Here is a 25,602-nt window from a genome sequence, read left to right as displayed (position 1 = left end):
ATTCACTTCATTTAGTTCCTTACATTTTTTTCTATTTTAATGAATAAAAAGAATCATGTGTATTCATGCACAATCAAAAGATGCTTCAACAAAAAAGGTTACACTCATAGATTGAACGTATAATATATGTAACTATATATATAAATATATATATATCTTTAAGTACAATTATCGAAATATATATATATATTATATATTAATTTATATATATAATATAAAACAATAAAGTATATATTTTCTCAAGATTCTATTTCTTATTTTAATGCAGGCGTCATCAAATAAGTTAACAGCTATTTGTAAATGTATGGATGAATATATTTATATAATTTATATAATTATTTTCCCTTCCATGTAGATAGTAAAAAATAATTGAGAACCACTGTGTACAAAAGGTATAAATAGATAATAAAAAGTGAGAGAGAGCGAGAGAGAGGGAGCGCATCAACGGCGTTTGACACGTAGCACTGCCCCATCCTTTCCTACGAGCTATGGTATTTGTAGTACTTTAAATTCGAGCTTCTTCCTAAAACAATGATGTCCCTTGACTTTGAGAACTACACTTCCCATCGGCACTTCAATGCGCATGTCTACACACGGCCACTTGCAGTACAGTGCGCGTTAGCTCCGGTGAATCAACTTTTTGCTAAATCATATTCCTCTTATTAATACCTACCTCTGTAACACCGGAAGACATTTATTTCTAGTGCTAATTAATTGTAGTTGAACGTCACTCACGAAAGTCGTAAGTTGTTTCTTGCGTTTCTTGTAAACATGTCATGGTTAGCTGAGAAGTGCTAACCTTTGAGTGCACTCTGCAGGACTTGCATATATAAGACTAATCACCTCAGGCATAGACCGAAACATGATTTACCATGTTAACATATACTTTAACACAAGATGCATCGCTAGCCGAATATCAAAAAACAAGTTTTCATTCATCAAATCTAAGGTGTAGTGTCGGTATGCTTCTGTCTACATACTCTGATTAAATTACTTTTAAGAGTGAAAAGGGGACTTGTGTCAACATATATTTAAGCTACCGTATTATACTACTTAGGTATTCCAAATTGTAAACATTATGTACATAGATTGCACAGTTGAGTCGGCCTATAAATGACAACTTCATGTGGTGTACGGCAATGTACTAAACCGTGAATATTTAAGCCATCTCTACAGAGACTCATGAATATGCATTATCTCTTGTCGGACTACATTTATATCGCTATCTGAATGAAGTATGATGGTGTGTATGTATATGATGGTCTTTATATGAGTGTTTGGCTAGTAAATCGCCCTGAGTACCACCTTATCTATCCAAGGGTTACCATGGAGCCAGCCTGGAGACAGCAAGGCAAGGGGCGTGGCAGAGGTAGTGCCGGGTCAGGGGAGAGGTCACGACCTCCACAGAAGGAGGAGAGACCCGGAGCTGCTGCTGCCGCCCCTGCTCCCACCAAACCAGCTCCTCCTGCAGGAGTATGGGGAGGAGAGGAGAGAGGAGGAGGAGCAGCAGGAGGAAGAGGAGCAGGAGCTGGAGGAGGAGGAGCAGGGGGGAAAGCAGGGGCCAAGAGAGGAGCAGAGGGGAGAGGTAGAGGAGAGGGGAAAGGAGGAGCAGCAGCAGAGGGGAATAAAGGAGGAGAGGGAAGAGGAAGAGGAGTTGGTAAGACGAACAACATCCCCTCGGCAAAAAATGAACAAAGTAAGAAAACGTTTGAAATGTTTCAATATTCTGTGCAGCACTCGGATAAGTCCATTTGTTGATACAGACTACAGCTTTATGACATGGTGTTGGATGTAGGCATCTGACATGATGGCTTGTAAATAAGCTTTGTCATTGTACTGCAGCATGCTATGTTTATGCATCTTATTGTCTGCTATCTCCTGTCTCTCGAGATATGCTACTGACAAACTTTCTTTTGAGTATGAAGAGACAATTTGATTATTGATTATTACAGGATATAACAATATGTATACTTAGGTATTACTAATTAAGCATTGTGAAAATGTCACTAGGAAAGGATTGTGTATTACTTACTGCTGTGTGTTGGTCAGGCTTGACTGTCCAATCGAAGTTTGAGGAGATCAGGAAGTCAAACATGGTTGCTGCTCAGCGATTGGTCCAGAGCCATTACAGCTCCTCCTCCTCCGACGAGGAAGATGAAGAGATTGGGACAAGGGATGCGAAGAAGGGAAAGATTCTCGCCTCAACCTTTACGACCTACACGGTCCAGACAGGTAACGCAAAGAAATCATACGTGTTTTGGTCTCTTCCCGACTCTACTACTACAACTCGCTGTTCACTTCCTCGATCACTCTTCTGTGGCTCGGTTCCAGTTTTTCCAAGATGCAGCCCCTAGACTGTTAACCAAGATATCAAGTTTTAAGCACTAGATGGACTGTCCCCACTTTATTTATATGTCTTTGATTGTTTACTTCTGTGCAGATTGTCCCTATATCGACATTTTCAGTCTTTCTATTTTTTTTAATTTAGAACACACACACACGTCTTACACACACAACACACACACACACACAGACACACACACACACACAGACACACACACACACACACACACACACACACACACACACACACACACACACACTATATCGGATTCACACAGTAATGCTTGTTTGTTAATAATGTGACTAAGCAGTTGCTTATTGGTATATGATTGTCATCAGAGAGCTGCAGTATCATATATTACCAATAGATGGTGCCCCTTGCATTCTCTCCACCCAACTAGTGGGGGGGTAACTAGGAATGGATACATTCCCATGAATGCTATATACCGGTGCACAAACAAATCCTACATATTTTTTATTAATTGTGTGTGTGTGTGTGTGTGCAGGTGGTGATGTGAATGGGCTAGAGAGGACCAATCAGTATGTGAGTGAGCTGTTCCAGTCCGGAGCGGTCACCTGCCTCATCTGCATTGCCTCCGTCAAGAGGATCCAGGCGGTACGAGGCACGCATGCATGCACACGCACAAGCACACACACACACTTAACACACGCACACACATACTTTGATCCCTTCCAAAGTAGTCTGTATGCTTCTCTTGGGTCCGTAGGTGTGGAGTTGTGGCGGGTGCTACTCTCTCTTCCACATCCCCTGCATCCAGAAGTGGGCCAAGGACTCTGCCTTCCTCGTTTCCTCCGTGACTGACGAGGACTTTGGTCAGAAGCAGCACCCGTGGCCTTGGTGAGGAGGCCAGCAGCTCTTTCACCGTCTCCTCTTGACGAGCAACTGAACAGTGAACTAAAGACCCTCTCCCACATAGTTCCCTGTCAATCACAAGCATAAACTTTCAGGCACCGCTAGTGATTGCGTCTTGTCCCCTTTCACACATGAAATAACAATTCTGGAATAGATGGGCCAAGGGACAATACACCATATGGTTGTAATGAAAGACGTCCAGTTGCCAGCCGCATTACCCGATAAGCATTGGCATGTTACGAATAAGTTCTCAACAGAGTCTTGTGATTGGTTAGCTCGCTCCATCTGAGATTTGCCTTGCGTCAGATGGACGTCACCCTTAGCGTGCCTCTCCCAATGAAGGTACTGCTTTCATTGCCCAGCACAGCTGTACAGGCAGTGATCCAGAAATGTTACGGATTTCCCAGAATATCGATCCCTGTTCTCATCCACTCTTGGCCCCACGCGGGAAATCTTGCATGGGGCCATGAGTAAATGTGTTAACGGGTCTTAAGTAAGTTAAGTTAACCCTTGTCCATCTACTCTAACCCCTGGCCTCTCTTCTCTACTTCTCTGTTGTCCTCTGTTCTCCCCTCTCCTCTTTCTCTCCTCCCTCCCCTCGTCCAGTCCAAAGTGTCGTACAGAGTACCCGCCCAGTGCCACTCCCAACAGGTGGGTTCCATCTCTGTACCATAGTTGTTGTATTGTCATTAAAGCAATGCAAAGCTGCTTCAATATTCCCCAGTCTGGTGTCTCAGTGTGTATGTTTGCGTGTGCATCTGTGCAGGTATGTGTGTTACTGTGAGAAGGTGCAGGACCCCCCTGTGGACCCCTGGCTGCTGCCCCACTCCTGTGGTCAGGTCTGTGAGCGACCTCTGACCCCCAGCTGTGGACACACTTGCCTGCTGCTCTGTCACCCCGGTAACGCACGCATGCACGCACACACGCACGCATGCACGCACACACGCACGCACACAGAAACACAGGTTCATATACACTCAAACACACACAACCTGACACACATGCATAAACACACACAGCCTCGTACATTCATGTACACATAGAGCCCGACCAATATAGAATTTTTAAGACCGATACGAATATTTTGTGATTTAAAAATCTGATATGCCGATATATATATATATACATATTAAAAAAATATCCAGAAACGAGCAACAAAACAAACACATTTCCCTAACATTGGTTATTTGTAGTTATCCTTTAAATCCTTTTCACTCTCAGCTAACACGTAACAACAGCAAAACTGGACATGGTAGTCATGAATTAAGTCATGCTTATCGACTTTAGAGAATTGATGGGGATGTTCTTTTAATTGTTATTCAAGCAATGTATGTCTCGTGACAGTTGCCAACTTACCATGAACACACTTGCACACATGAACAACACCGATGATCTCCGTCGATCTCCGTCATTCACTCTGCCTAACTCTGGCTGAATCAGCGGGTTTGGGCGTTGGAGCGCCCTCTGGTGGACCAACTTCTTTTTTCTTTTTTTTTATATTCATTTATCGGCCATTATAAATGCCGATACCGAATAGTTTGAAAAATGCCTAATATCGGCCGATAATATCGGCCTGCCGATATATCGGTCGGGCTCTAGTACACACACACACACACACACACACACACACACACACACACACACACACACACACACACACACACACACACACACACACACACACACACACACACACACACACACACACACACACACACACACACACAAAAATCACAATAAAGTTTGATATATGTACATTAATAAACATACATCCAACCTTTTTATTATTTTATTGTCATTAATGTGTGTGTGTGTGTGTGTGCTCACCAGGCCCCTGCCCTCCCTGTCCGAAGATGGTCCACGTTGCCTGTATGTGTGGCAAAGGCCGCCCTCTACCTCGTCGCTGTAGCAACAAGGTAACAACGACGGCTACCATGGCTAGCTCCATGGTCACACACACTAATCACAAAACGATATATAAGCGATATATGTACATAATCCTGATGATAATATTAACATTATATTAAAATGTTAATGTTAAATGTTATAACACGGCTTCTAACCGAATAAATTTAAAAGAAAAGTTGTTTTGTCACAAAATACGGTCAGCACATACTGTCCTCCTTTTTTTATGTTTTAAAAAGGATTTGAATGCTTCCACAAAAAATAATGGTCTGTTGGCTTCCAAGGTTGGATATAGCGTCCAGAGCAACGGACTGCTATTCAGAAATATCAGACCGCTGGATGACATAATTGACTTATCAGAATAGTGTATTCAGCAAAGCTGTGTAATAAATATACAGGAATACCTCTATTGGTTCACTATGCAGACATCTACTAAATTACCTTAAAATGATTATTGCATGGCTTTGTCGAATACACTATTCTGATTGGTCATTCGGGGTATTTAATGACGCGTTATTTCTGAATAGCAGACCATTTCTCCAACCATAGAATCTAACTTTTGTACCGGAAGCCATAAAATAATTTAAAATAAATCACATTTGTGACTTAAATTGATTTAGTAGGTTAGCCGTGTAATAAGCTGAATAATGTACAGTGGTTAAAGTGAAATAAACCCTTTCCTTGCATACTATGTTCATAGGCGGTGGTGCCTTGCTCTACCAACAAGATGCAGAGCAACAACTTAATCATCATGTTCCTCAATAACTGTGTGTGTGTGTGTGTGTGTGTGTGTGTGTGTGTGTGTGTGTGTGTGTGTGTGTGTGTGTGTGTGTGCGTGTGCGTGTTCTGTCAGGCCTGGTCATGTCAACAACGATGTGGAAAGATGTTGCCCTGCAAACAACACAGCTGCACGCAGCAATGTCACTCAGGTGCACACACACACACACACCCATAGGGGCTCTAGCTCTGATACCTGTTATTATGTTTCTGATATACTCTCATGTACTGTATTTCTATCATCCTTTACACAAGATCTCTTCATATGATGCATAGTTATGTAATATAGAACTCAAAACATATTCCTCACATCATGTATATTTATTTCCTAACTAGAGAACACTTAAAATAAATAGAACCTGTTGGTATTGATGACTTGATTTCTCTCTCTCTCTCTCTCGCTCTCGCTCTCGCTCTCTCTCTCTCTCTCTCTCTCTCTCGGTCTCTCGGTCTCTCGGTCTCTGTCTCTGTCTCTGTCTCTGTCTCTCTCTCTCTCTCTCTCTCTCTCTCTCTCTCTCTCTCTCTCTCTCTCTCTCTCTCTCTCTCTCTCGGTCTCTCTCTCTCTCTGTCCCTTGGTCTCTCTATCCTTGTCTTAATGTCCGTCTCCTCCCCAGGTCCCTGTGCACCTTGCCCCAGAGTCAGTGTTCAGAAGTGTGTTTGTGGACGGGAGCAGACGGAGAGGGAGTGCGCCAGTCCGTCCTGGAACTGCAAACAGGTTCTCCCCCTCCCCTGCTTTGTTTTTCTCCTGTCCTGCTTATCTCTAAAATGTCCCCGACTCTATTATCTTCTCCTTCACATCTCCTACCCTCCTCACCCTATCTCCTTCCTCCCCTCCCCTCTCCTCCCCCTCTTGTAATAAATGTCATTTAATAAAGCCAAGTAAATCTGTATGTCAGTTAGTAGGTCAAAATTAATATACGACTCCTCTCCTCCAGATGTGTTCTTGTGTAGCATCTTATCCTAGCTGTCTTTGTTGTATACGGGGAATGGGTTAACCTAGCGAGTGTCAGTGCTTTGCACTTGGTTCTATGAACATCCTTAGGTTACCAACAGTAACAGCAGTGTGAGTCGCTTTGGATAAAAGCGTCTGCTAAATGCCCTTAGTGTCAATGTAATCATACCTCTACTCCTCCTTTCCTCTCCCCTTGTCTCCTTCTTCCTTCCCACCCCTCCCCAAGGTGTGTGGAGGGGTGTTGTCGTGTGGCAATCACACCTGCGACCGAGAGTGTCACGGGGGTCTGTGTGGGGCATGCCCGCGCACGGGGGAGAGGGCCTGTCCCTGCGGAAAGTCCAGTGAGAGAACGCACACACACACACACACACACACACACACACACACACACACACACACACACACACACTTCCCTATGTACTTTTAGAGTTGTGTGGCTTCCTATCGATCAAACATCATCAACAACCAAGTCCCCTGATGGATGGCATTTTGTTTACTGTGTGTGTGTGTGTGTGTGTGTAGAGTGTTCGCGCCCATGCACGGAGGAGGTCGGGACGTGCGGGGACACGTGTGACCGTCCACTGACGTGTGGGATACACACCTGCTCCATGAGATGTCACCATGGCAACTGTGAGACCTGCAGACAGGTGAACACACACACACACACACACACACACACACACACACACACACACACTCAGTAACTCACCCAGTCACCACAACATGTGATCATTCATCAACGTAATGAGCACATTACTGCTTGATCGACGACCTGTGTTTAATTGATGATTTTAGTTGAACAAGGTAAATAGATTATTTGTACAGGTTGATTGGTCAATGTTCTTCCTCTCTGCAGGAGGTGGAACGGTCGTGCCGGTGTGGCCGCTACAGCCGCGTGGTGCCCTGTCACAAGGAGTACCTCTGTGACACCAAATGTCCCAACACCAGGAGCTGCCAGAGACACCAGTGCAGAAGAAAGGTTCCCCTTTTTATATCAGACAAACATTGAGACATATATCCCCCACACAGACAGGAGGCGCTGTGTCCAATTCACATCGCAAACTGTTTGCAATCCTTCTTTGTAGACTATATTGTTTTTAGATTTGATTTTATTATTTCTTAAATCTGTTAACTCTTAAGTCTTTAGCTCGCTATGCTATCATGCTGCCCAATATTATAAGTACTGGTTAAACAAAACCTTTTGCATGCTATGATTAAATGCATCCCACTTTGATCCCAAGTAAAAGTTAATAAGAAACTTTGGAATGCTATGGTAACATACTGCTCACTGTTATAAATACTTGATAAGCACAGCCTTTAGATTGCTATGCTAGCCGAATGCCCACTATATGAGTACTTGTTAAACACAGCCTTTAGCATGCTATGCTAATATACTGCCTAATATGATGGGTAATTCTTAAAAAATAACCGTTGGAATGCTATGCTCACAAACGGGCAACTATTTTGAGTAATTGTTCAAATGAACCTTTCGCATTCTATGCAAATGTCCCTGTTGTGCCACAGTGTTGCCCCGGTAACTGCCCACCATGTGACCAGAACTGTGGACGATCGTTGGGCTGCCGCAACCATAAATGTCCCTCAATCTGTCACCAAGGTAACGTGCACACGCACGCACGCACACACACACACACACACACACACACACACACACACACACACACACACACACACACACACACACACACACACACACACACACACACACACACACACACACACACACACACACACACACACACACACACACACACCCCCTCTACGCAGAAACGGTCACTTCAGATGAGTGTGTGCCCGGTGGATTGTGATTGGCCGGGACAGCCACAGCGAGAGAGGTTCAAGGGTCAGACTCCGGAATGTTCTGAGTCCACAGCACCTTGTGTGTAGTAGTGCACGTCTGTGTCCGATGTGTAGGTTGAACAACCGCGGTGTGCAGGAGGTCATTGTGTGTTATTTCTTGGTGTGTACAAGAGAGGTGTGTTTTGGCATAGTTTTATATTGCTTTATGGTACCCTACACTGAGAGCATCACAAGTAACAATATAAGTACCAGCTCTTATCCTTTATCCCTGAGGTTCCTTCAATGTGCTTTTCAATGTGGGTCTAAAGCCGTTTTATTGTTCGCCGACTTGTAAGCATATGTGACTAGTGGAACACAAGTCTTGTTTTGTCCTACTTACTGCTTGTCCAGCTCTCGACCTGTTTATTAACTGTTTGGTTTTTATTCACTTTTTGTACTGCTTTTCTATGCACTACATATATTGGTATATTATGTGTGTGTGTGTGTGTGTGTGTGTGTGTGTGTGTGTTTGATGGTGTGTGGTTTTGGTGTGTGTGTGTATGTGTCTTTATGACCCAAGAGAAAGAGCAATTGTTTGCCTGCTTTGAGATTTGGTTAAAAATGATCAAAAAGCTGCATGACACCCACCCAAACAAATGCATGAACGCAAGCACACACACACACTCACAGGCCTCTGTGTCTTTGTTGAGTTGGATTCATGAGTTTAACCAGGATGCAGAGGTCATCGCTTTCCCATACACATGTAAAGTTTGTGTGTGTGTGTCTGTATGCGTTTGTGTGCAATTTGTTTGTGTTTAAATGTCCTCCCTGTCTTTTGTCTCCAGATAGGGGGATAAAAGCTAATTTATTCGTCTCTGTCACTGGATTGGCTGAAAAGATAGAAGATAATTGATGGGCTTTTCTCACTTCTGATTGGCTACCCTGACCTTTTGAGGAGCGAGGCCGAGATTGTTAGATGCATGCAAGTCGGGGAAAGGTTTCGGCGTAACACAGGAAGCATAGGTCATCAGATGGCAACCGCCACATTCCACGTCTATGTGTGTGTCTGTGCGTGCGATGAGTTTACAGTTTGTGTGTTTGGCTCTTTGTGTGTGTTTGTGTTTAAAGGTCTCTGGTTTTTAATTGGAAGTTAGGCCCCTGAAATTAGGTACGCTATGTTCAACTGTCGCCTTTTTGTCGATGGCCTAACAAACGCCTTCGGCTGAGTCGTCCAGCGCGACAGACGGGGAGGGACGATGATCAAGGGATGATGGCGCAGAGACCAACTGATGGAGAGAGAGGATAGAGGACAGACCGACAGACTGATGGAGCGGTGAAAGAGGATCCATATAATGATTAAGGGATAACGGACAGAATGAGGGATGAATCATAGAGGACACACATGATGGAGGATCAACAGAAGGATGGAGGATCGACAGAATGATTAAGGGATGATGGAGACAGGATGATGGATGAATCAGAGAGGGCATAGGATGGGGGGATGATGGAGGACGGATAGAAGGATGGAGGGATGACAATTAAAGTGTGTGTGTGTGTGTGTGTGTGTGTGTGTGTGTGTGTGTGTGTGTGTGTGTGTGTGTGTGTGTGTGTGTGTGTGTGTGTGTGTGTGTGTGTGTGTGTGTGTGTGTGTGTGTGTGTGTGTGTAGGTGCCTGCTATCCGTGTCCGGAGACGGTCCAGGTGAAGTGTGCGTGTGGCTCTTCCTGCTTGGTGGTGCCGTGCGGGAGGGAGCGGAGCACCAAGCCCCCCCGCTGCAAGGAGCTCTGCAGGTGAGCCCCCCAGACCAGCGCTGTAAGGAGCTCTGCAGGTGAGCCCCCCAGACCAGCGCTGTAAGGAGCTCTGCAGGTGAGCCCCCCCAGACCAGCGCTGTAAGGAGCTCTGCAGGTGAGCCCCCAGACCAGCGCTGTAAGGAGCTCTGCAGGTGAGCCCCCAGACCAGCGCTGTAAGGAGCTCTGCAGGTGAGCCCCCAGACCAGCGCTGCGTGGGGACTGGATATCCACTCGGGACGGCCGTCCCTGTAGGAAATGCGCTGATTGCTGTAGTGTCAAATGAGCTTTAAAATATGTTAAATAAATCGTCAACACGTTTAGAAATGTTGAACAGCTGAACCCAAGTGAAACGATTTGAGTTCAAAACTTTAAACTTTGAATGGATTGAGCGTAACGGTATAAACATACAAACATACAAAAATCTCTAATAGTTCAATTAATATCTAAACCTTAGTGATTCAGTTTGCACTTGGGTCTATTCTTATGATAATTATGAGTATGATGAGTAATAGAAGTAGTACTAGCATGATCCATAGGGGTGGTATACATTGGTATGACAGTTGCCAAAGGTAAGGCATCATTTGTGGTGGCAGAATGTGTTTGGAATTGATTCTCTCTTGTCCAGCTTCTTTATAGCTAGGCCACAGAACCATAAGGCTCATACCGTTCGGCCCTCAGGAGTCCCAGCTTGCTTCGTTTGTGTTCTTGCGTAACATGAAGAAAAAGGGTTTTTACGGAGCATTTAGAAACATAGCCCCCCTCATTGTTTGCCTCTCCCACAAGTAGACCCCCCGCCGTGTACGAAGAACCTCGCATCCTCCCAAAACCTCGTTCTCAAAGACTAAAACCGAGGCTTCTTTTAATAGGACATTGTCCTGCTCAGTAAATGAGAACCAAACATCTGGATGTCCATGTCCAACATGTGTCTGTCCCTTCAAGTATGTGAGTTTATTTGTTCTGAAGGACATGCTGCTCTGCCAAGGGAAGGCAAGAGCCTCCATCGGGACCCAGTGTAATCTAAACCGCAGTCGCACACATCAACACCAGACTCTCAACGGGTATAATACCCATCCATGTTTTAGGCCCAATCCCATTTTTACCCATTACCCCTCCCCCTTGTTTTGAAGGGGTAAGGGGTAGAAATGGGATTGGGCCTTAACATAGTGTAAAGATCAATTTATTTACATAATGAGGGTTAGATGATTGAATGATAGTGTGTAATTTCATTCAAAGAAAACATTGGAGTCTGAAGGTGGACAATATGTGGAGGAGATAGGTCCCAAAGTTTGTAGCCAGTAATAAATAATAGCATTTATTATAACAAAAAGAAATAAAAAGACAAAAAACAACAATGGTGGAGCGCTGCCTGCAGAACTCGCCTGACTATTTAAATGGAAAGTGTTCCAGAAAGTCTCCCTCTGCTCTGTGTCTCCAGGTCGCCTGCCTCCTGCCACCACCCCGCCAGGGAGGACCACCGCTGTCACCAAGAGGCCTGCCCCCCCTGCCGCCAGCCCTGCCTGCTGGCCCTCACCCGCTGCAAACACGCGTGTCCTGCTCCCTGCCACGACCGGGTGCTCATCAAGTCTCAACAGGTAAACACACCTGGCCAGTCCTCGTTAAGAGACACACACCTGGCCCGGTCCTCGTTAAGAGACACACATCTGGCCGGGTCCTCGTTAGGAACACGCACACTTGTCCTGGCCCTCGTTAGAGACACACACCTGGCCCGGTCCTCGTTAGAGACACACACCTGTCCTGGCCCTCGTTAGATATACACACCTGGCCTGGTCCTCGTTGGGAACACGCACACCTGTCCTGGCCCTAGTAAGGTAAACACACCTGGCCTGGTCCAGATACACAAACACAGCCACTTTTGCCAGTCAGTTTGACACACCTGTTCTGGTCCTTATTAGATATACACACCTGTCCTGGTCCTAGTAAGGTAAACACACCTGTCCTAGTCCTCATTATGTAGAAACACACCTGTCCTGCTCGTGTAGCCTCCAGTAAACTCTGTCTCGAAGCATGTTGTCCTAGTGACGTCAAATGTAAGTCGCAGTAGGACCGTCCGTCAATGTCAATGGCTTGTGTCGAGTTCACATAATGAATTCTTGTTTCCAGACCAAAGTGGGATATTGTATCATTTGTGTGCGTGTGCATGTGTGTGTTAGGCCAAAGTGGCCGGCCCATGGGAGCAACCGACGGAGCCAGCCTTCGTACAGAAAGCTCTGCCCTGTCCACCGTGTCAAGTACCTATACCAACGTAGGTGATGTGGGACACACGCACGCACGCACGCACGCACGCACGCACGCACGCACGCACGCACGCACGCACGCACGCACGCACGCACGCACGCACGCACGCGCGCACGCACGCGCGCACGCACGCACGCACGCACGCGCGCACGCACGCACGCACGCGCGCGCGCGCGCACGCACGCACGCACGCACGCGCACATGCAGACACACGCACATGCAGACACACGCACATGCAGACACACGCACATGCACACCCACGCACACATGCAGACACACGCACATGCAGACACACGCACATGCACACCCACGCACACATGCAGACCCACGCACATGCACACGCACGCACATGCACGCGCACGCACACGCACACGCACACGCACACGCACACGCACGCACACGCACACGCACACGCACACGCACACACACACGTGCACACACACACACACTCAAACATCTGGTGGGCCGATTCACTAATGTTGTTTAAGAAAATAAGTATTTAGAACTCTGTGTTTTTACGATTGGTCAATGTTATTGAAGTATAAATAACTTGCTTATGAATTTATTATGAATAAAGGATCCTTGAAAATTAGCTTTAATTAATACATTTTTAACTAGCTTTAATACATTTGACATACTTGGTTGTTGGGCATTACGACTTACAATATAAATGTATATAAAATGTACACGTTGATAAAGACAATTAACAATGTATGATTGATGAAAATGAAAGGTCAACTTTGTGATTTGCACAAACCCACACACATACACACAGAAACTTGCACACATGCACAGTCATGCTGTGGTGCTTTGGTCTTGTCATGGAACATTAGACCTGAGGCTGTAAACATGCTGCATGCTGTGAGTGTGTTTGTTGACACACATTTTTTAAACATTCTGGTAGCTGCCAACTGCCTGCAGTTTTGCGACGCATTTAGTGACTCCAAATCCTGTGTGTCTGTGGACGTGTGTGTGTCTGTGGACGTGTGTGTGTCTGTGGACGTGTGTGTGTCTGTGGACGTGTGTGTATCTGTAGACGTGTGTGTGTATGTGGACGTGTGTGTATCTGTAGACGTGTGTGTGTATGTGGACGTGTGTGTGTCTGTGGACGTGTGTGTATCTGTAGACGTGTGTGTGTATGTGGACGTGTGTGTGTCTGTGGACGTGTGTGTGTCTGTGGACGTGTGTGTGTCTGAACCCCTGCATGCTAGTGCGGGTTCTTCTGGGTTTCATATAATAGCAAGCAACATAATAAGCCAAGGTAGAAGTTCCCGGTTCTACCTGTTACTACTGGTATGTGTATCTCACCCAAGCACTCTATGCTTAGCAACCACAATCGACAAGGGATAATGACACTTAATCATAATTATGTAATGATGACGGTAAGGTTAATGGTGATAGCTGATGTTGTTAATATGATGACATTTATACGATGCTAAGATGCGTTGTGTTTTGTGTGTTTGCAGCTCCTGCCTTGGGGAACATGAGGTAAGTTGGGGTCATGGGCTTTCATCTTTGTGTGCGTCTGATTCTCTTCTTTTTTTTATCTCTTCACCCTTTGACCTTCATGCCTGCGAGTGATGCAAAAATATAAATATCTGCACACTGCAAATCTCTTCATCTCATCCCTGACTCCATCTATCCATCTGCAACGCTCTCAGCTTCTGTCCCCTACAACGGTTTGGTTTCGTCCTCCTTGCAGCCGTTTGTCCTCCTCTGTCCTCTCTCGTATAATCTATCTCTCCCTCCTCATCCTGGTAGTGCTTTTATATTCCTGGCACAGGCTGTCTCTCTGTCCCCCACATCGTCTCTTCTCTGTCCCTCTCTTCTGTCTTTCCACCTCTCTCTCTCCTCTCTGTCGCTCTCTCTCTCTTGCTCTCTCTCTCTTGCTCTCTCTCTCTTTCTCTCTCTCTCTCTCTCTCTCTCTCTCTCTCTCTCTCTCTCTCTCTCTCTCTCTCTCTCTCTCTCTCTCTCTCTCTCTCTCTCTCTCTGTCTTCCACCCCTCTCTCTCTCTGTCTTCCACCCCTCTCTCTCCCTCTGTTTGTCCCAGTCACCTCCAGACAGCTTCAGGAGGTGGTGTGTTTTTGGAAGGAGAGTGGTAAAAATCTGTATTCTGTTTGTCTGAACCCTGTGGCACTATAGTCCCGTGTGTGGTGTTCCACAGCGCCCACGAGACACTGTAGTGCTCAGAGCATCCAGTTCGTCAGCTCATTGGACTTTTCACCTCGTGCCCATTTGGTTCTTAACGCTTGCTGTGGGAACAGAGAATATGTCCCTTTACCTGACAACCCGTCTTGCTATAAGGGGGGGTTAACGATTTGATGTTCGCGTGTGTGTGCGTCTGTGTGCGTGTGTGTGTCTGTTTCAGGTGAGTCCTGTTCCATGTTACAAGCGAGGGCCGTTCACCTGCAAGCGACCTTGCGGACGTCTTCTGACCTGTGGCAACCACACCTGCACCAAGGAATGCCACACGGTATCCAAGGGGAACAAGTCGGGGGTGAGTGCGACCGCGGTAAATAACTGCATCTTCATTCCTTCCTTACGCCCGCCGTTTTATCCTCCTGGGGTCATTTTAGAAAATTATAAAAAAAAAAGTGAATCTCTCTCTCTCCCTCCCTCCCCTCCCTCCCTCTCTCTCTCCCTGGCTCTGACTCCCCTCCCCCTTTTGCAGTGTGAGGAGTGTGAGGTGGGCTGCTGTAAGCCCCGCCCTCGCGGCTGCCCCCACCCCTGCTCCCTCCGCTGTCACCCGGGAGACTGTCCCGTCTGTCAGCAGATGATCCGCCAGCGGTGCCACTGCAAGATCACCCTGATATACGTAGAGTGCACGTACGTACACACGCACACGTCCTCACATACACATACACATGCACTCGCACAGTTACATTATACAACCACTCCACATTCAAATGGGGTACGGATGTCACCATTATGGGGCGGAGACTTGGGGCAGCCTAGGTTTTTCTTTTCCCCTAAATCTCTTGGTTTTTGACTCTTTCTTTGTAGCTGAAGGCTTCCTAGAGCAAGATGCTCCCCAACCCCTACCATCCCCCTAAAGACATGGATCGAACCATTAAAAGGAATACTGAAAACATGAAAGTCTGCTAAATGACATTCAGTACATTAATGCAGTAGTAAATATCTGGTTCTTCTAAAATATATCCTAGCGCTCCTCCTTAACCACCTGTGATACTCTCCATCACCGGCCATCTGTTTCCCACGGCAACGCACACCTGGGGATAGACACGGCAGCTGGTTCAGGTGTGCTCTCTGGGCCTGTTTTATTTTAAGGTCAAAGGTGACACGTGTGTGTGTGTGTGTGTGTGTGTGTGTGTGTTTGTGTGCGAAGGAAGCTGCAGTCGGCCGACCGTGAATCCAAGATACAGCTGGCCTCCTGTAACAACCAGTGTCCTAAAGAGGTATACACACACACCCTACAGACACACACACACACACACACCCTACAGACACACACACACCCTACAGACACACACCCTACAGACACACACTACAGACGCATGCACACACACACACCCTACAGACACACACCCTACACACACACACACACACACACACACACACACACATGGACGTAAGGACCTACTTGTTCTGCTTTGTGTTCAACACACCTCGGCTTGGAGAGTAATGCATCATGAGACCTCTGTTATCAAACCGGCTGTAAGTGTGTGTGTCTGTGTGTGTCTCATACCTCTACTGACGATGTTGGAATTCACTGTTCGAGTGTTGAGGCTTTCCAGGAGAGAGAATGTATCCGTCTCTCTCGCTCTCTCTCTCTGCCTGTCTGTCTGACTCTGTTTCTCTCTCTACTGGTCCCTCTCTCTGTCTCTCTCTCTGTCTTCCTATCTGTGCGTCTCTTCCTGTCCCCCTCTCTCTCTGTTTCACTGTCTGCTGGTCTCTCTGTCTGTCTGTCCATCTGTGTCTTTCTTGCTGTCGGCCGGCCTTTTTGTTCATACCACACCTTTGTTTAGGTTTCGTGTTCATTTTCTACCCATTCCTGATATAATTAACTTAGCTTGCCCATGTTTTCAGAAGCCTATCATAACAGCATACCTGGGTGCACGGCTCTCTCCTCAGGAAGCTCGTGTGTTGCTCTGGCTGAAGGGAGGATCTGTCAGTAACACACGGCTCAACGCACGGAATCTCACAGCGAGTACACACTAGGACACACTGACACACACTGAGACACACTGGAAAAGACTGACACACACTGAGACACACAGAGAGACACACTGAGACACACAGAGACACACAGAGACACACTGACACACACTGACACACACAGAGACACACTGAGACACACTGACACACACACAGACGGAGAGACACACAGAGAGACACACTGAGACACACTGACACACACTGAGACACACTGACACACACAGAGACAGAGAGACACACAGAGAGACACACTGACACACACTGAGACACACTGACACACACTGACACACACTAGGACACACACTAGAACACACACTAGGACACACTGACACACACACTGACACACACTGACACACACTGGAAGACAAAACACACTCAAACACAAAGCTCATCACACTCAAGCACACACCCTGAAGCACAGGGCGGTCTCTGTAAGGAAAACAGTGAATGGTCGGGTGGTCCGCCATAACCTTCTGAGATCACATTACTGTTCATCATGATGATTCTCCAATGCAACTTAAAAAGGACAGTAGAAACTCTGACTCCGTCTGCCTGTGGGTCTCTCTCTGTCCGTCTTACTCTGTCTCCCTCTGCATCTTTCTTTCTTTCTTTCTTTCTTTCTTTCCCTCCATTTCCTTTGTTCCTACTCTTGGTAATCAATTAAGCTCTGGCGCCAGCCACACACACACACACACACGCGCACACGCACACACACGTATGCACACACTTTCCCTTTTTCTCTCTCCTCTTTCTTAACGTGTGTATTACTTTCACCTGGGAATGATTTAGTTTTTTCATTTTGTCATAGTTACTGGCACACACACACAAACACACACACACAAACACACTGGAGCACTCCACAGACATACATGCGCACACGGACAAACACAGAGTGGGTATTGGAAAGGCCAGCTGAAAGTGTTTTGCTCTGTTTTTCCTTGGACTGCGTTTCTTACCCGACAACAAGTCCAGTGTTTGAACTCCTCTGATCTTGTGGTTTCTATGATCTTGTGCTGTGCTACGGATGAATGCAGCCGGTACCAGAGTGGTCACTTCCAAGTGCTTCACTGTTAGATGCTACCATGGGGCTATTTAACAGAAGGATATAGAATATACAGTGTAAAAGTTTTTTCAAGATTATAGAACTAACAGTGCGTGTGTGTGCGTGTGCGTGTGTGTGTGTGTGTGTGTGTGTGTGTTTGTGTGCGTGTGCGTGTTTGTAGCTGAGTTGTGGTCACCGCTGTAAGCAGGTGTGTCATCCCGGTCAATGTGAGGAGATATGTCAGCAGAAAGTGAAAGTAAGATGTCCCTGCAAGAGGATCAAGAAGGTACACAAACACACAAACCCACACACACAAAAGCACACGCGCACACGCCAGGCATGCACACTTGAAAGGCAAAGCACAAATCGTGGGTTTTTCCGCATATTTATTTCATACAAATATTTAATAATATTAAAAAAAATTATATAACATGTCAAATAGCTGGAGTTCCTCATAACTGTCAACGTGGTGGGAATTCAATATATATATCACATATTTAACATTTGCCTCTCAGTTGCCTCTCTCTTGTTTTCCTCTTGGAACCTGCAATATGTGAGGCAGAGTTTGTTTGGCCCCGGAGCAGGAGATTATCCTTGCTCTGGCAGTGTAGCCGGTTCTCCTACCCGCTGGGCTCACTACTCACTGCTGTGGGTCACGAATAACAATGCTCATTTGACCGCGAGGAGATTAAGGCTAGCATTCCCATTAGCCCTTTTCTTGTTTGTTGATATTCTGTCTTTCCAGCATCCTCCAATTAGGGTGGGTGGTGGCAGGGTCCGCAATGTTCACCCTCATTTATTAGTTCAGAGTTTCGTTTATTGGTTCGAATGTGGATTAGGATCTGAATGTTAGTTTTAAAAGGGTTTTCTTTTCTATTAGGTTTGTGGTTAAAGGCTTCGATGTTTATTGCTGGGTTTATGAAAACCAGAAACCAATATTACATTTAAATGTAGGATAGGCGGTACCTTGCAATGATTTGACAAAACATTGCCTTTCCTACCTTCACGGGTTCATAATTATCATTATAGTTTATTGAAAAACACTTGTATTGACACTTTAATACCCTAAAATAAGAGGAATGAACAAAAAAATAGGATTATTTCTCCACTGTTATTCAAATACAAATACAAATGGTTTTGATGCCTCAACAAATATGGATACAGATACAATACTGGGCTATCCGCACATCCCTAATTATACACACTTGGAATCCAATCTATTATCTCAAGTCTAATTTACGTGTGTGTGTGTGTGTGTGTGTGTGTGTGTGTGTGTGTGTGTGTGTGTGTGTGTGTGTGTGTGTGTGTGTGTGTGTGTGTGTGTGTGTGCGCGCGCGTCAACACATAGGAGTTCCCATGCGCTAAACTTCAAGAAGACCAGAGTTTAGTGGAGTGTGACAGCACCTGTAAACAGCATCTACAGAAAGCCAGCCAGGTATACACTGACACACACATGCAAAATAAAATGACATAAATTAATATACTGTACAATATGACCTATAATGTGTGTATGTGCTTCAGTTGAAGGAGGAAGAGGAGAAGGCAGCAAAGGAGGAAGAGCAGAAGAAGCTCCAGGTATGACCCTGTTTCCATGGTTACTGGGAATTTGTTTCCATGTACACCAATGTTAATATTGATGCATCGATCTGATTAGCTCTTACCTAATTGGTTAATAGTGTTATTGAAGCTGTGATCTGATTGGACACATGTTTATTTAGAAGTGTGTCTCTCACGGATAGTGTTCATGCTGGAATCATTACCTTTTATGGATTGATTTATATAACGTGATTCTATCTACACTGTTGTGATTTTACCACATTTAATTATTAGGTTTAGTATAGATAAAGCATAGACGTCGTAGATGTTTGTATCGTCTGATAACCATTATCCTTTGGACCCCCTTCTAACAGTGTGTGTTCCTCCTGTGTGCGCGTGTGTGCATTCTCGCGTGCGTTCCCAGGCGGAGTGCGAGGCGTTTGAGAAGCGACAGAAGGGCAGGAGGAGAGAGAGAAGGAGGAAAGGAGAGGTGGAGGAGGAGAGAGAGAGCTGGGCCAAATACAAGCTCTTCCTTCTGCTGCCAGTGTGTGGAGTCGCACTGGCCGCTGCTGTCTATTACCTGATGTAACGCTGTGTGTGTGTGTGTGTGTGTGTGTGTGTGTGACATAGATGCAGAGAACATGTGTGTGTTGTGTGGGACTTTATTGTTGAGGTGTACATGTACACTCATAGCCTGGCCTTTAACACCGTCCGTGTATGTCTGGTCTAGTTCCTGAGGCGACTGGATGAGCCCTAAACAAACACTAAAACAAGCCGTGGTCTACAGCGGTCACCGTGGAAACGACATTGATGATACATTAATTCGATGTGTTTCTATGCAAATGATTTTCTCTAGTGGAAATAAACGTGAGAAATGCCACATTCTGTTGTGTCTCTCGTCTGTTGCGTTTGTGTGCTTGTGTGTGCTTGTGCTCGTGCTCGTGCGTGTGTATCTGTCAAACACAGGGCTCTCAAAGACGCATGGGCCGAAGCCGGGGTCCCAGAATGCACCTGTGCAGTGAGCGCGGTTTGTGTTGTTGAGGATTATGACGCAGACAATGAACTCCTAAAGCCATGTGCACCGAAACACAGCGGGATGTGTGTGCATACCGCTATGTGTTACTTGTGATTCCTAATCCTGAAATGTTGAAGCTTGCTCACGTGGAGCAAATCTCAGTGCAGGAGGCGTGTGTCACAGAGCGAGAGAGGGCAGGTGGGCGGGAGCCAGATTGAAGTGGTGCGTGCCAGATTGAGATAATTACTAGTGTGTGTGTGTGTGTGTGTGTGTGTGTGAGTGAGGGAGAGAAAGGGCACGAGCAAGTAGCAAAGAGGAGAGGGAATTAAAGAGGAGAGAGGGCGTGGCCTAGGAAAGTACCGTGGGTAGATACTCCTTCAGAGCAGCGCGAGCCGCTCCGCTCCGGTAGTACCTCAGCTTCACCGCGACGCGGAGAGATGCTCGCCCCACGGCGATGAGCGCAGAGCGGCTAGAGGAGGTCATGTTTTCCGGGGAGCCCGCAGAGTCATGCCCGCGCGTCGTCTTCAGCGGAACGGTAGACTTCAACTTTTAACCTTTTATCCAAGTGGTTTATAGGCGACCTCGTGTCCTTCCGTTAAACTTTATGACCGGTGGATATTTTTTTATAAAGAGTTCTACAAAGTGATTATACTAAATCTATGGTTATCAGTGGTTTTCATAGGGTGATCAACGAATAACAACTTTTCAAGAAATTATCCAAAAAGAGTTCAGAGGAATCAATGTAGAAGTCATAACGTCCTCTACTTATTGCTATTTTACATTAATATTAAAAAAGACTCAATAGTTATGCGTGAGAAGGGTTAACCATTGTAATGGCTGGACACGTCTGACAGGCACCAACAACACGTGAATTGACCATTTCGATGGACCCTCTCGGTTCCAGGTGAGCGGTGTGGACGGGTCTCAGGCTGTAGGAAAATCACGATGGCCTGTCGATACAGTGAGGTGGATTGTAAAAAGTCCCGCGAAGAATAGGTCACATCGTTATAAAAGTGAAATGGTTCTTTAAGGTTTTTCCAAATTCGTTTTGACACGCATATGCTGTGTGTGCGTGCGTGCGTGCGTGCGTGTGTGTGTGTGTGTGTGTGTCTATTTAAAGTGAAGGAGGAGGTGTAAAGTTTTCCTCTCCACTCATCCTCTTCTCCCGCGTATCGTCTTTCTATGTGTTCACTTGTGCACGAGCCCGAAACTTGGTGGTCCTAAAAATAACACACACACACACACACACACACACACACACACACACACACACACACACACACACACACACACACACACACACACACACACACACACACACACACACACACACACACACACACACACACACACACACACACAGACTAAGATAAAAATACCCGGTGTGGTCCGGTCCTGGGAGTGCCTAAATTTGCCGGTGACCGCTCGGTGGTTGGTCTAGTCCGACTATCGGTTCATATCGTGGTAACGGGTCACTATGCGAGCTTTTCACTATCCTAAAAGTTGTAAGCATACTCTCTTTATATCTTTACGCCGTCCGACCTGGAATTCGGTTTGAATAGGTTATGAAACAACAACCGATAGAGCTGCTTCTCTTATAGAGAGAGGGAGAGAGATACCGTCAGAGAGAGAGAGATACCGTCAGAGAGTGCATTCTCCGGTATAACGACATCGTCAGAAAGACATCCACTGAGATGCCTTCCCTGCCCTCTTTATCATCACCGCCACCAGCTCGTTCTCTCACCGGATCGGTAGCCGCTATGCAGGGGCAAGGCGCGTGCTGCAGATAACCGGTACGCTGCTTCCACCGTAGAGGTCACCGGCGACTATAGGACAGGTAAGGATGGCGGGACGTCCCGTTAAAGTGACTCGAGAGACTGAGATCAGGCGCAAACGGAGCGTGATTAGGGAGAAGCACACGGACGGATTTGATAGAAAAGTTATCCTAGACGACGTGTATCATGTAAACATCAGCACATGTTTAATGCACGAAATATTTGTGTGTGTGTGTGTGTGTGTGTGTGTGTGTGTGTGTGTGTGTGTGTGTGTGTATGTGGTTTTATGTGAATATGGTTGTTTGTGTGTGTTTGTGGTTGCATGTGAATGTGGTTGTACGCGTGTTTGAGTGGTTGTAAATCTTTGTGATTATGTGTGTGTGTGTGTGTGCGTGTGTATCTCCGTGTGTCAGGCCTCAGGTGGAGCAGAAGGCGGGGACATAATGGGGGAGGCGTGTCCTCACAAGCTTGGATCGACCAATCACCCGCGTCTCCTCCTGTACATCCTCATCCCGACCATCAGCCTATTGGCTGCTCTGCTGCTGCTCATACTGGCACTGACAGGTACACGCACACACACGCACACGCACACACACACACACTACTACATATCACTCTCTACATCTGCAATGTCACTCCCTACTTCTTATATATTATTCTCTCTCCTCCTACATTTCAATCTATACCTCGTAGGTTTTACTCTCTACCTCCCGGATATCACTCTCTTCTTCCTAGATCACTCTACCGATCCCTCTACCTATGTTTAACTCTCTGCATCCTCACCATTGCACTGTATCTCCTAGATGCTGCTTTCCTCATTGATGTCACTCTACCTCCTATGTCACCATCTACCTCTTAGACCACTCATCCACTTCCTATATATCATACCACTTAGATATGACTGTCTCCTAGATGTCACTCTCTATCTCCTAGACGCCACTCGTTACCTCCTAGATATCACTCTACCTTTTAGAGGTCTCTCTCTACCTTCCAGATGTCACTCTTTACCCTCTAGATACCACTCTCTACCTTCTAGATGTCACTCTTTACCCTCTAGATACCACTCCCTACCTTCCAGATGTCACTCTTTACCCTCTAGATACCACTCTCTACCTTCTAGATGTCACTCTTTACCCTCTAGATACCACTCTCTACCTTCCTGATGTCACTCTTTACCTCCTGATTCCCTTAACCATATGGATGTCATTTTCATCATCCTAGAATTCTCTCTACCTCCTACATAACACTCTACCGCCTAGATATCACTATCTACCTTCTAGATGTCGCTCTATCTCCTGGATCTCACTCTTTTACTCCTGACTCCCTCTACCTCCTAGATTTCACTCTCTTCAACCAAGAACTCTCTGTACCTCCTACATATCACTATTTCCCTCCTGGATTACTCGATGTACCTCCTTTATGCATATCTATACCTAGACTGCCTCCTACATATCACTCTCTCTATATCCAACGGATACATGAGTTTGACAATCTTTAAAGTTGGTAATGGAACAGATTATGAACGCTCAAATTACAGACATGTTTGTTTAACTGTAATGTCCGTAGATTCTGGTCCTCTCTCCCTCTCGCTTTCTCCGAAAAAATAAATTTCAGTGGGTCAGTTTTCTCAAAAATATTTGAAATCAAAAGACCACAGCTCTATGAATGATAGATCGTTTTTTTATTCAATAAGTGTCTGTCTGCTGGTGTGTTTTTGTGCATGCCATGCATACACAATAGCGTATCATAAAACGAGAGCGAGAGAGAGGAACTGAAGGGGTTAAAGTGTACATTTTCTGTCTGTTTGAACACAAACTGGTCTGACTCTTTGGCACTTTCACACGTTTACACACACGCACGCACGCACACACACGTTCAAACACATACACACACATACAACCATTCACAAACAACCACTCAGACACGTACAACCATAAAACACATACAATCCCCCCCCCCCCCACCCCCCCCCCACAGACACACACACACATACACACACACGCACACACACACACACACACACACACACACACACACACACACACACACACACACACACACACACACACACACACACACACACACACACACACACACACACACACACACACACACACACACGCACACACACGCACACACACACACTCAGCTGGTGGTACACAGCTGGTCCTGCTGTTTCCTCCTCATTCCTCCCCATCTTTCACACCACTATCTCTTTCATCTCCACCCTCCCGTCCGCACACACACACACACACACACACACACACACACACACACACACACACACACACACACACACACACACACACACACACACACACACACACACACACACACACACACACACACGAATCCTCAAGATGGCACTAAAGCTGTTTGTGCAGAAGTCGTTTGCCGCTAGCATTTGAAAGCACCATTAACTCTAACACACACACACATGCACACGAACATTCACACGCACACACACACACGAACACACAAAGACACACAGCCTGTTCACTGATCATTAAACACCTAATGGTCTTTGAAGGGCTTGTTCTTTCAAATCCCTTGCCATTTCCCTCACTCGCCCTCTCGTTCTCTTTCTCACACACACACACGCACGCACGCACACACACACACACACACACACACACACACACACACACACACACACACACACACACACACACACACACACACGCACACACTAAACACACTGGAGAACTATGTCAGTTATGTTATTACATGGTCTTATACACACATATACGCAAAAATATATTTCACACGCAAACGTCTGGGTGGAATATATTTTTATCGTAATCTCCATAGTAACACGATCACCTACTCTAAACAAAGAATATCTTCTTTCATTGGGTCTCTATGGTGTGTGTTTGTGTGTGTGTGAGTGTGTGTGCGAGTGTGTTATTCATTCCATAGACAGGTGTCCCACATGCGTCACATTTGCCCTATTAATAAACAAAAACACACACACACACACACACACACACACACACACACACACACACACACACACACACACACACACACACACACACACACACACACACACACACACACACACACACACACACACACAGTAGTGAAATTCTAATGGCCACTTGTGAATGTTAGGGATGTTGGTAATTTTTATCAGAGTTTAAATGAACAGAAATAATCAGTCAAACTGAAGAAGCTCCAACCAAGAACTCATTCCCTTCTATCAATTTATCAATTAATAATTTCATTATTATATATTTTTATTCTTTCATCCTTGTGTCATTATTTAGTCTTTCGTCTATTTTAATCATTAAATATATATATATCATATATTGTAATTATTAAAAAAATAATATGTATATATATTATAATTTAAATATTTCCTGA

The 25,602-nt window shown here is 45.7% G+C and overlaps 2 protein-coding genes across 4 annotated transcripts in view; both read left to right on the top strand.

Annotated features, from left to right (window-relative positions):
* Nucleotides 1-567: 567 nt before the first annotated feature.
* LOC130370525 (NF-X1-type zinc finger protein NFXL1-like) lies at nt 568-20,327 on the top strand. The gene is made up of 25 exons (XM_056576278.1): nt 568-742; nt 1,320-1,696; nt 2,050-2,232; nt 2,850-2,959; nt 3,072-3,202; nt 3,824-3,868; nt 3,984-4,117; nt 5,048-5,133; nt 5,976-6,051; nt 6,514-6,614; nt 7,078-7,192; nt 7,374-7,498; nt 7,708-7,830; nt 8,376-8,466; nt 10,316-10,436; nt 11,872-12,028; nt 12,608-12,699; nt 14,159-14,180; nt 15,061-15,189; nt 15,364-15,518; nt 16,039-16,108; nt 18,092-18,196; nt 19,259-19,345; nt 19,432-19,485; nt 19,871-20,327. Exons 2-25 carry the CDS (start codon nt 1,327-1,329, stop codon nt 20,033-20,035), a joined length of 2,847 nt encoding a protein of 948 aa, XP_056432253.1. The 5' UTR covers nt 568-742; nt 1,320-1,326; the 3' UTR covers nt 20,036-20,327.
* A 477-nt stretch (nt 20,328-20,804) lies between these two features.
* Nucleotides 20,805-25,602, top strand: part of corin (corin, serine peptidase) — a 29,725-nt gene continuing 24,927 nt past the window's right edge. For all 3 annotated transcript variants that reach the window (XR_008893037.1, XR_008893036.1, XM_056576271.1), the window contains exons 1-2: nt 20,805-20,996; nt 22,650-22,800. Coding sequence is in view for 1 of the 3 variants with exons in the window: in XM_056576271.1 (XP_056432246.1) it covers nt 20,916-20,996; nt 22,650-22,800 (232 nt within the window). In the remaining 2 variants the exon portion in view is untranslated. The remainder of the gene's footprint in view (nt 20,997-22,649; nt 22,801-25,602) is intronic.

This window comes from Gadus chalcogrammus, chromosome 17 (genome assembly GCF_026213295.1).
Source record: "Gadus chalcogrammus isolate NIFS_2021 chromosome 17, NIFS_Gcha_1.0, whole genome shotgun sequence".
Taxonomy (NCBI): domain Eukaryota; kingdom Metazoa; phylum Chordata; class Actinopteri; order Gadiformes; family Gadidae; genus Gadus; species Gadus chalcogrammus.
This window is presented reverse-complemented; position numbering and strand designations above follow the sequence as displayed.

Excerpts from the sequence above, each read along its gene's own strand:
- LOC130370525 (XM_056576278.1), top strand. The coding sequence starts at position 1,327 with ATGGAGCCAGCCTGGAGACAGCAAGGCAAGGGGCGTGGCAGAGGTAGT. Across the intron at positions 7,831-8,375 it reads GACACCAGTGCAGAAGAAAG|TGTTGCCCCGGTAACTGCCC; the intron begins GTTCCCCTTTTT and ends GTTGTGCCACAG. Across the intron at positions 15,190-15,363 it reads CCAAGGGGAACAAGTCGGGG|TGTGAGGAGTGTGAGGTGGG; the intron begins GTGAGTGCGACC and ends CCCCTTTTGCAG.